The sequence below is a fragment of the Entelurus aequoreus genome, linkage group LG14, assembly GCF_033978785.1.
Source record: "Entelurus aequoreus isolate RoL-2023_Sb linkage group LG14, RoL_Eaeq_v1.1, whole genome shotgun sequence".
Classification (NCBI taxonomy): domain Eukaryota; kingdom Metazoa; phylum Chordata; class Actinopteri; order Syngnathiformes; family Syngnathidae; genus Entelurus; species Entelurus aequoreus.
In genome coordinates this window covers 43401618-43413770 of record NC_084744.1, presented here as the reverse complement: position 1 = coordinate 43413770, position 12153 = coordinate 43401618, and the positions used below count along the sequence as shown (strand labels likewise).

The following is a 12153-nucleotide window of genomic DNA, read 5'->3' as shown; positions in this document are numbered from 1 at the left end:
ACACTACATAAACACTCCAGAACAAATTCCCAGAATTCCCTGCAGCACCAACTCTTCCGAGACCCTACACCATAAACAAACGCCATTGGTGGATCTACACCTAACATCCACTGTAATGATACCACGTACAATAGCGTATCTAGTCAATACTATTATGATTACATCATTTTTAACATCACAAAATCTTCTTTCGGTTTTTTTAAATGTATATTATGTTCATAAACTCAGGAAATATTTATTACTCAATTTATTATTACATTACATATATGAGGGAACTCTCCAGTTAAGGTACATTTATAAATGCTGCCATAGGTCAGTATATCATTTATAGACTTTCAGTGTGTTTCTGTGGGTAAACTCATTACTGCATGCTGATACGCTGTAGTATCCATTTGTCCTGACTTTGCCAAATTCACTTTTCTCTATCAAGTTTAGACATTTTATTTGATTAGTTTCATGGAATTGATATAGGAGAAGCTATTCAAACATCCTATAAAATATGTCTGGTCCAGACTATTTTTTTCATCTTTCGTCTTATGAATTCTGCCTATCAACAGAACTAGAAGAGATATTTAAGTTGCTATGTCGTTCATATAGCAGAGCTCTTTCTTTGCATATTATCTAAAGGTTGTTTTTTCATTATTTTTTGTCTTCACCAAAAAAGTTTTCTTTGGAGGCAGATTTAAGTTCTTGCTTTAAAGTGATCAATGCTGCTGGCATGTTAATAGTATAGAATTAACACACATTTGAGGTGCTAAAGCTTAAAAAACAGTGACGATATAGTATCTTAGATATGAGGGCTTTTAATATAATGTACAGTATGTGTCCTTGCTTTTTTTTTTCTTTTTGCTGTCAGCCAAACAGACGGCCTTGTTGGAATATCTCCATCATCAGTGACCCCAAGGTGACAAACTTGAGTATTTGCCAGTTCAATCGCTCATATCTTGTACTCCGCAATGTCGCCTGTCTTTCCTGAACATGTTCTACTGTCAGCTTTTAAAGGGAACAATGAATGTCTGAAAGAAAATGTATGCTAGGACATAATTAAGCACATTTCTTAACTATTTAACCTTTTAGGTTTCATTACTAGCAGTATACAGTCTGTGTGACATGTGTTTAACACTGGATGCATTTGTTTAGTTAGTCAATTCGCTCATAGTATTGCACAAGCGTTGCGCGATATAGATGATATATGATGTAATCAGTGGTTATCAAACTTTTTTCACAATTTTTGCTTGGTTGAAACTTTTATTAGTAGATTGCACAGTACAGTACATATTCCGTACAATTGACCACTAAATGGTAACAACCGAATACGTTTTTCAACTTGTTTAAGTCTGGGTCCACGTTAATCAATTCTGAGGTACCGCCTCAGAAAAAAATCGGTCTCTCCAAGTACCGCCATAAGGACCAACATTAAAATATGTAGTTAATTAAAAACAAGGCAGAGGTTTTATTTAACAAATATATTTAATATTTTTGGCTACCGTTTGAAAATAAAACACTCTATTCTAATCCAGTGGTCCCCAACCACCGGCCGCGGCCCGGTACCGGACCGTGGATCGATTGGTACTGGGCCGCACAAGAAATAAATAAAAAAATAAAATAAAAATGTATTTATTTATTTTTTTTTTTTTATTAAATCAACATAAAAAACACAAGATACACTTACAATTAGTGCACCAACCCAAAAAAGCTCCCTCCCCCATTTATACTCATTCACACTCATTCACACAAAAGGGTTGTTTCTTTCTGTTATTAATATTTCTGGTTCCTACATTATATATCAATATAGATCAATACAGTCTGCAGGGATACAGTCTGTAAGCACACATGATTGTATTTTTTTATGACAAAAAAAATATAAATAAAATAAATACCAAATACCAATCTACTAATAAAAGTTTCAATCAATCAATCAATCTATCTATCTATCTATTAATACTATGGTTATTGTGATAATGCATGTTGTTGACACATTGTAGCTGTGTCTTGCAAATTTGACACAGATAGGTGAACAAACGCATCGTCAACGCACTGTAGCATTCTTGCTAGCGGCTAACGTCCCTCCACAGTGCAAAGTCACTTCTAAGTCAACAGTCTTCACCTCCATGGTAGCAAAAAAACGATGTTTCTTACAAGTATTTTCACCAGACGACAAGTAATAGCTACTGTAAAAATACTATACTACACACCGTGGGAGGTTATGCTAACCACTAAGAGGGAAAGTAATCTGGGTTTAGACCGTCCTGATACAGGGACGTTTTACCCTGATGATGTGTTGTTGTTTTAGAGCTCTTAACTGTAAACTGATTGATACAAATAACGACAGTAAAGATATTTAGTATCATATATCAATCCATCCATCCATCCATTTTCTACCTTTTGTCCCTTTCGTGGTCACGGGGGGTGCTGAAGCCTATTTCAGCTGCATTCAGGCGGAAGGCAGTGTACACCCTGGACAAGTTGCTACCTCGTCGCAGGGCCAACACATGTAGACAGACAACATTCACACTCACATTCACACACGAGGGCCAATTTAATGTTGCATATGAACCTATCCCTATGGTGCATGTCTTTGGAGGCGGGAGGAAGCCGGAGTATACGGAGGGAACCCACGCAGTCACGGGGAGAACATGCAAATTCCACACAGAAAGACCCTGAATCGAATCCAGGACCTTCTTATTGTGAGGCACCAGCACTAACCCCTTACCCACCGTGCTTCCTAGTATCATATGTATACAGTACAGGCCAAAAGTTTGGACACACCATCTCATTTCAATGTGTTTTCTTTATGTTCATGACTATTTACCTTGTCGATTGTCACTGAAGTAATCAAAACTATGACACTTCAATCAATCAATCAATCAATCAATCAATGTTTATTTATGTAGCCCTAAATCACAAGTGTCTCAAAGATCAAGAAGCAGCAACATAGATGACGTATCAGAATCCATCGTTAGCAATAGATCATTACTCATTTTTGCGAGGGCTGTCTCCGTAGAGTGATTTGCCCTATAACCGGATTGAAAAGGTATACAGAGATTGTTAGACACTAAGTGTTCATTTAGCTGCTGTGCGACAATTCTTTCGAGGATTTTCGAAATAAACGGAAGGTGGGAAGTGGGTCAAGTAAACATGTTGTTTGTTTTATCCCACTTACACGCCGTAATACTTCCTCTAATGTTATTTCATCAAAAAGAGAGAGACTATTTTGGAGGGCGGTATCCGTCGTAAATACAGTCGTATCTGTGTTAATATAACCCAGTTGTAGCTGGGATGCGTTGTCTTTAAAGGCCTACTGAAATGAATTTTTTTTATTTAAACGGGGATAGCAGATCCATTTTATGTGTCATACTTGATCATTTCGCGATATTGCCATATTTTTGATGAAAGGATTTAGTAGAGAACAACGACGATAAAGGTTGCAACTTTTGGTCGCTGATAAAAACAGCCTTGCCTGTACCGGAAGTAGCGTGACGTCACCCGAGGAAGGACTCCTCATATTCTACCATTGTTTTCAATGGAACGAGAGAGATTCGGACAGAGAAAGCGACGATTACCCCATTAATTTGAGCGAGGATGAAAGATTCGTGGATGAGGAAAGTGAGAGTGAAGGACTAGAGAGGCAGTGCAGGACGTATCTTTTTTCGCTCTGACCGTAACTTAGGTACAAGGGTTCATTGGATTTCACACTTTCTCCTTTTTCTATTGTGGATCACGGATTTGTAATTTAAACCACCTCGGATACTATATCCTCTTGAAAATGAGAGTCGAGAACGCGAAATGGACATTCACAGTGACTTTCATCTCCATGACAATACATTGGCGAAGCTCTTTAGCTACTGAGCTAACGTGATAGCATCTGGCTCAAATGCAGATAGAAACAAAATAAATAAATCCCTGACTGGAAGGATAGACAGAAGATCAACAATACTATTAAACCATGTACATGTAACTACACGGTTAATAATTCTCAGCCTGGCAAAGCTTAACAATGCTGTTGCTAACGACGCCATTGAAGCTAACTTAGCAACCGGACCTCACAGAGCTATGATAAAAAACATTAGCGCTCCACCTACGCCAGCCAGCCCTCATCTGCTCATCAACACCCGTGCTCACCTGCGTTCCAGCGATCGACGGCGCGACCAAGGACTTCACCCGATCATCCGTGCGGTTGGCGGCTAGCGTCGGCTAGCGTCGGCTAGCGTCGGCTAGCGCGTCTGCTATCCAAGTAAGTCCTCCTGGTTGTGTTGCTACAGCCAGCCGCTAATACACCGATCCCACCTACAACTTTCTTCTTTGCAGTCTCCATTGTTCATTAAACAAATTGCAAAAGATTCACCAACGCAGATGTCCAGAATACTGTGGAATTTTGAAATGAAAACAGAGATTTTTTGTATTGGATTCAATGGGGTACCAATACTTCCGTTTTATCTATTGACGTCACGCGCATACGTCATCATATATTGACGTTTTCAACCGGAAGTTTAGCAGGAAATTTAAAATTGCACTTTATAAGTTAACCCGGCCGTATTGGCATGTGTTGCAATGTTAAGATTTCATCATTGATGTATAAACTATCAGACTGTGTGGTCGGTAGTAGTGGGTTTCAGTAGGCCATTAATCTCCTTTCTAATGAGTTAAATTTTCTTATTAAAGGCCTACTGAAATGAAATTTTCTTATTTAAACAGGGATAGCAGGTCCATTCTATGTGTCATACTTGATCATTTTGCGATATTGCCATATTTTTGCTGAAAGGATTTAGTAGAGAACATCGACGATAAAGTTCGCAACTTTTGGTCGCTGATAAAAAAGCCTTGCCTGTACCGGAAGTAGCGTGACAACACAGGTTGAAGAGCTCCTCACATCTGCACATTGTTTAAACCAGCAGCGAGAGCGATTCGGACCAAAAAAGCGACGATTACCCCATTAATTTGAGCGAGGATGAAAGATTCGTGGATGAGGAAAATGAGAGTGAAGGATTAGAGTGCAGTGCAGGATGCCAGGGTGTATCTTTTTTCGCTCTGACCGTAACTTAGGTACAAGGGCTCATTGGATTTCACACTTTTTCCTTTTTCTATTGTGGATCACAGATTTGTATTTTAAACCACTTCGGATACTATATCCTCTTGAAAATGAGAGTTGAGAACGCGAAATGGACATTCACAGTGACTTTAATCTCCACGACAATACATCGGTGAAGCACTTTAGCTTCGGAGCTAACGTGATCGCATCGTGCTTAACTGCGGATAGAAACAGAAGAAACATGCCCCTGACTGGAAGGATAGATAGAAGATCAACAATACTACTATTACTTCTACTATCAGGAGACACCGAACCAAACCCTGGACCTGTAACCACACGGTTAATGCTGTCCAGCCTGGCGAAGCCTAGCAATGCTGTTGCTAACGACGCCATTGAAGCTAACTTAGCTACGGGACCTCAACAAAGCTATGCTAAAAACATTAGCTCTCCACCTACGCCAGCCCTCATCTGCTCATCACCACCCGTGCTCACCTGCGTTCCAGGCGGCGCGACGAAGGACTTCACCCGATCATCGGTGCGGTCGGCGGCTAGCGTCGGATAGCGCGTCTTCTATCCAACTCAAAGTCATCCTGGTTGTGTTGCTGTAGCCAGTTGCTAATACACCGATCCCACCTACAGCTTTCTTCTTTGCTGTCTCCATTGTTCATTAAACAAATTGCAAAAGATTCACCAACACAGATGTCCAGAATACTGTGGAATTTTTCGATGAAAACAGATGCTGTTTGTATTGGGACACAATGGTGTCCCAATACTTCCGTTCAATCCGTGACGTCACGCGCAAACGTCATCATACCGAGACGTTTTCAGCCGGAAGTTTCCCGGGAAATTTAAAATTGCACTTTATAAGTTAACCGTATTGGCATGTGTTGCAATGTTAAGATTTCATCATTGATATATAAACTATCAGAATGCGTGGTCGGTAGTAGTGGGTTTCAGTAGGCCTTTAAAGAAATTCATAAAGTCATCTGCCGAGTGGGTGGAGCTATTGGGAGGAGTCCCTTGTTGGGTTAGCGATGCTACTGTACTAAACAAAAATTTAGGGTCGTTTTTGTTGAGGCGGATGAGATTTGAGTAATATTTAGCTTTAGCTAAGGTAAGCATGCGTTTATAAGTTATTAAACTATCACTCCATGCTTGATGGAAAACATCAAGCTTAGTCGCGCGCCATTTGCGTTACAGCTTTCTACATGATAATTTATGAGCTCTAGTTTCTTCTGTAAACCATGGTGTGCGCCTTTTAGGGGCCCTTTTTTGCTTTAGCTGTGCTATAAATGTGTTATACTTGTATAGCGCTTTTCTACCTTCAAGGTACTCAAAGCGCTTTGACACTATTTCCACATTCACCCATTCACACACACATTCACACACTGATGGCGGGAGCTGCCATGCAAGGCGCTAACCAGCACCCATCAGGAGCAAGGGTGAAGTGTCTTGCCCAAGGACACAACGGACGTGACTAGGATGGTAGAAGGTGGGGATTGAACCCCAGTAACCAGCAACCCTCCGATTGCTGTCACGGCCGCTCTACCAACTTCGCCACGCCGTCCCACTATACTATCAATGGTTTCGCGCAGGGCATTGTCAAAGTTGTTAGTGAGGTTATCAATAGAGCCGACATAATTTGGGAATGGTGCCATTAGGCAGTAGGTCAGCAAGAGTCATCGTTGTGGCAGCATTAATGTTGCGGCTGCTATAGCAGTTATTATTATTATTAGCTTGTTGACAATGAGTCAGAACTTCGAATTTTATAAGGTAATGACACCCCTGACCAGCATTAGATCTATCGTATTACCGTTGCGATGCGTGGGTTCGTTTATCTATTGACGTCACGCGCATACGTCATCATATATAGACGTTTTCAACCGGAAGTTTAGCGGGAAATTTAAAATTGCACTTTATAAGTTAACCCGGCCGTATTGGCATGTGTTGCAATGTTAAGATTTCATCATTGATATATAAACTATCACACTGCGTGGTCGGTAGTAGTGGGTTTCAGTAGGCCTTTAATGACCTCATTAACTAATAACGTTTTGGGAGACAATGATCTTATGTTTAAAAAGCCCATATTATAGGTATTGGTATTATAGCTATTGTGAAGTGAAAATCATTTCAGGTGACTACCTCTTTAAGCTCATCGAGAGAATGCCAAGAGTGTGCAAAGCAGTAATCAGAGCAAATTTTGAAGAAACTAGAATATAAAACATCCATCCATCCATTTTCTAACGCTTGTCCCGTTCGGGGCCACGGGGGATGCTGGAGCCTATCTCAGCTGCATTCAAGAGGTGGGTGGGGTACACCCAGGATAGGTCGCCACCTCATCACAGGGCCAACACAGATAGACAGACAACATTCACACTCACATTCACACACTAGGGACCATTTAGTGTTGCCAATCAACCTATCCCCAGGTGCATGTCTTTGGAGGTGGGAGGAAGCCGGAGTACCAGGAGGGAACCCATGCAGTCACGGGGAGAACATGCAAACTCCACACAGAAAGATCCCGAGCGCAGGATCGAACCCAGGACCTTCGTATTTTGAGGCAGACGCACTAACCCCTTACCCACCGTGCTGCCCCACTGTTGTACATATATATATGTATTGTTGCGTCTGACCAGATGTTCCTCCAAGGGATATTTAAAATGCTGGTCAATCCCAAGTTCTTTTGATGACACTTAAGCTGAGTTTGAAGGACCACCAGAAACAGAATGGGTATTTTGTAATTTTTTTCCAAAGCCTTGGAAATAGAATGAGACCAGTCCAGTACAACACACACAATAGCGCGTCTAAGCTGATCTGATCAAACCCACGGAAGTGCTGTGTTCTTCAATATGTCCCTCGCTCTCACCCCCCAGAAGTAATGCACACTTCCATTGTTCAACTCTGAGAAGAGACAGGATAAGATAAGGAGAAGGAGTATCTGTCCTCCTCGCATTCCTAAAGTCAGGGTAACTCACAGTGCACTTGCGGACAACCAGAAAAGAGAACAAATGGAAAAACACTAGTATGACTATGAAAATAAAGAAGTAACTCTTAAATATGGATATATGTAAATATCTGCCTCCGTCAGTATGTATACATGTACGGTATATGTACAAACCCCGTTTCCATATGAGTTGGGAAATTGTGTTAGATGTAAATATTAATGGAATACAATGATTTGCAAATCATTTTCAACCCATTTTCAGTTGAATATGCTACAAAGACAACATATTTGATGTTCAAACTGATAAACATTTTTTTTTGTGCAAATAATCATTATCTTTAGAATTTGATGCCAGCAGCACGTGACAAAGAAGTTGGGAAAGGTGGCAATAAATACTGATAAAGTTGAGAAATGCTCATCAAACACTTATTTGGAGTATTTGAGTATTTTGTCCTACTAGTCTTAATTTTGGGATGTGCTACCTTTTCAAACATTTTTGAAACATTTACTGACTTATTTGGAACATCCCACAGGTGAACAGGCAAATTGGGAACAGGTGGGTGCCATGGTTGGGTATAAAAGTAGATTCCATGAAATGCTCAGTCATTCACAAACAAGGATGGGGCGAGGGTCACCACTTTGTCAACAAATGCGTGAGCAAATTGTTGAACAGTTTAAGAAAAACCTTTCTCAACCAACTATTGCAAGGAATTTAGGGATTTCACCATCTATGGTCCGTAATATCATCAAAGGGTTCAGAGAATCTGGAGAAATCACTGCACGTAAGCAGCTAAGCCCGTGACCTTCGATCCCTCAGGCTGTACTGCATCAACAAGCGACATCAGTGTGTAAAGGATATCACCACATGGGCTCAGAAACACTTCAGAAACCCACTGTCAGTAACTACAGTTGGTCGCTACATCTGTAAGTGCAAGTTAAAACTCTCCTATGCAAGGCGAAAACCGTTTATCAACAACACCCAGAAACGCCGTCGGCTTTACTGGGCCTGAGCTCATCTAAGATGGACTGAACAAAGTGGAAAAGTGGAAAAGTGTTCCGTGGTCTGACGAGTCCACATTTCAAATTGTTTTTGGAAACTGTGGACTTTGTGTCCTCCGGACCAAAGAGGAAAAGAACCATCCGGATTGTTATAGGCGCAAAGTTGAAAAGCCAGCATCTGTGATGGTATGGGGGTGTATTAGTGCCCAAGACATGGGTAACTTGCACATCTGTGAAGGCGCCATTAATGCTGAAAGGTACATACAGGTTTTGGAGCAACATATGTTGCCATCCAAGCAACGTTACCATGGACGCCCCTGCTTATTTCAGCAAGACAATGCCAAGCCACGTGTTACATCAACGTGGCTTCATAGTAAAAGAGTGCGGGTACTAGACTGGCCTGCCTGTAGTCCAGACCTGTCTACCATTGAAAATGTGTGGCGCATTATGAAGCCTAAAATACCACAAGGGAGACCCCCGGACTGTTGAACAACTTAAGCTGTACATCAAGCAAGAATGGGTAAGAATTCCACCTGAGAAGCTTAAAAAATGTGTCTCCTCAGTTCCCAAACGTTTACTGAGTGTTGTTAAAAGGAAAGGCCATGTAACACAGTTACAAGAAATCTGCGTTCAAAGAACTCCGGCTTATTAGTGATTCCCAGAGCCAAAAAAAAGTCTGCGGGCTATAGAGCGTTTTCTATTCGGGCTCCAGTACTCTGGAATGCCCTCCCGGTAACAGTTAGAGATGCTACCTCAGTAGAAGCATTTAAGTCCCATCTTAAAACTCATTTGTATAATCTAGCCTTTAAATAGACCCCCCTTTTTTAGACCAGTTGATCTGCCGTTTCTTTTCTTCTCTCCTCTTCTCCCCTGTCCCTTGCGAGGGGGAGTTGCATAGGTCCGGTGGCCATGGATGAAGTGCTGGCTGTCCAGAGCCGGGACCCCGGGTGGACCACTAGCCTGTGCATCGGTTGGGGACATCTCTGCGCTGCTGACCCGTCTCCGCTCGGGATGGTTTCCTGTTGGCCCCGCTGTGGACTGGACTCCCGCTGATGTGTTGGATCCACTGTGGACTGGACTTTCACAATGTTATGTCAGACCCACTCGACATCCGTTGCTTTCGGTCTCCCCTAGAGGGGGGGGGGTTACCCACATATGCGGTCCTCTCCAAGGTTTCTCATAGTCATTCACCGACGTCCCACTGGGGTGAGTTTTTCCTTGCCCGTATGTGGGCTCTGTACCGAGGATGTCGTTGTGGCTTGTACAGCCCTTTGAGACACTTGTGATTTAGGGCTATATAAATAAACATTGATTGATTGATTGATTGAACATGCCCTTTCCCAACTACTTTGGCACGTATTGCAGCCATGAAATTGTAAGTTAATTATTATTTGCAAAAAAAAAAAAAAGTTTATGAGTTTTAACATCAAATATCTTTGTAGTGCATTCAATTGAATATGGGTTGAAAAGGATTTGCAAATCATTGTATTCCGTTTATATTTACATCTAACACAATTTCCCAACTCATATGGACACAGGGTTTGTATCTGTATGTATAGATACACATACTGTATATGTATACTGTATATATATCTATATACAGTATATACATATATATAATATACACTGTATATTTATGATACTATATATTATTACTGTCGATATTTGTATCTATCACTTTACATTTAAGAGCTCTAGCTTGCTGTTAGTGGTTAGCATATCCTCCTACGGTGTGTACTATCGTATGTATACAGTAGTCAGTGTATGGTTGATACTACAATGGTTAGATCGATATTTTTAATGAAATGTTTGTTGTTTACAAACTCAGTAAATTAGTCCCTGGGCACATATTGTTACACATGTTACATCCTGTTATTTTGTCTGATTATAATTGTGATCAAAAATCGAATCAATCAATGATCTTTAAAATTCTAAGTATCAAAATCAGCATTGGTAACGCTCCCACCCAAGCCTAATACCCAAGTTTGAAAAATCGCCCAAAACTAATGTAAAGTGTCCGAACAACAGAAGGTTAAGTGCTTAGTACATTTCAACAGAAGTGTAGATAGAAACAAAAAGTAACCAGATATTAACTGTAAATTAGCAAGTCTGATTCATAATAGTTTTGAGAAAATAATAAAACTGACGCAATACAGTATGTGACCGTGTACCGTACATCAACAGCTAAGTTAGGAGCCTTTGTAACCCGTTTTGAAATGGGTCTATTATCATTTATTGTATATGTTAAATAATATATCGCGATACACAGTATATCGTTATTGTAAGAGGCTGCAATATCGCAATATAGATGTTTGGCTATATCGCCAAAACAAGGTTTGGATAAATGCACTACTGCACTAATCCTATGAATTCACCTAAATGTGTGCTACTCACAATCCCAACCCACATGTTATGTGAGTTGCTATGATATGCTATGATGTACAAACCCATATATTTATAGCCCCTTTTTTTTGTGTGTGTGTGTTGGCATTTAAACATACTCCTTCTCTCCTTGCAGATCACCTATGTGTCCTTCATTTAATCATTCTGCGCAACCACTTCCTGTATCCTGGTTGCACTGTCTCCATATGTCCTGCTCAGCATGGAGAGAGGACTTCTTTGTGCACAATGAGGAGGAGTCTGCCGCTTGGCTTCCAGTAGCTGTTTGGTTGGCCACCGCCTTCACCACGCTCCCCCCTCCTCCTCCTCCTCCTCCTCTTCTTCCTCCTCCTCCCATCATCTGCAGCAGCAGCAGCAGCAGCAAGCAGCCCAGTGCCTCCCGGACCTATGAAGAAGGCTCTCCCTCCCCTCCAGCCTGCTCGGCACCTCCCTGCCACCATGGGCTGCAAGCTCCACGCTATGTTGTTGTGTTGATATTGAGATATTTCAGTAATCAAATATGAATCATGCATCTGATATTTCTGGCCACTTTGCTCGTCAGCATCCTCCCGCTTTGGTTTCACGCATCACTGGCGTCATCCGGTACGTACCACTGCATTTTGTTTGATGTGATCACTTGCATCCTGTACTGTACTGTATGCTCGACTTCAGAATAACGTGCATTTTAGGTGCTCACTGCATTTAGTCCGAAGAAGAGAGGACAGTGTGCCTTATGGGCTGTGACTTTAATATGACAGTGTAGGAGGGCAGACTACAAAAATCCCATCTTTTGTTCAGATTG

At 41.3% G+C, this 12153-nt stretch overlaps 1 protein-coding gene and 1 long non-coding RNA gene across 4 annotated transcripts in view; both read left to right on the top strand.

Moving 5' to 3' along the window:
* LOC133664928 (uncharacterized) overlaps positions 1-11745 on the top strand; it is a 36399-nt gene extending 24654 nt beyond the window's left edge. The window contains exon 4 of the long non-coding RNA XR_009828655.1: positions 11491-11745. This is a non-coding gene — a long non-coding RNA (uncharacterized LOC133664928). The remainder of the gene's footprint in view (positions 1-11490) is intronic.
* Positions 11746-11750: 5 nt separating this feature from the next.
* LOC133664926 (disintegrin and metalloproteinase domain-containing protein 23) overlaps positions 11751-12153 on the top strand; it is a 70638-nt gene continuing 70235 nt past the window's right edge. For all 3 annotated transcript variants that reach the window (XM_062069962.1, XM_062069960.1, XM_062069961.1), the window contains exon 1: positions 11751-11954. In XM_062069962.1, the coding sequence (XP_061925946.1) occupies positions 11879-11954 (76 nt within the window). In that variant the 5' untranslated portion in view covers positions 11751-11878. The remainder of the gene's footprint in view (positions 11955-12153) is intronic.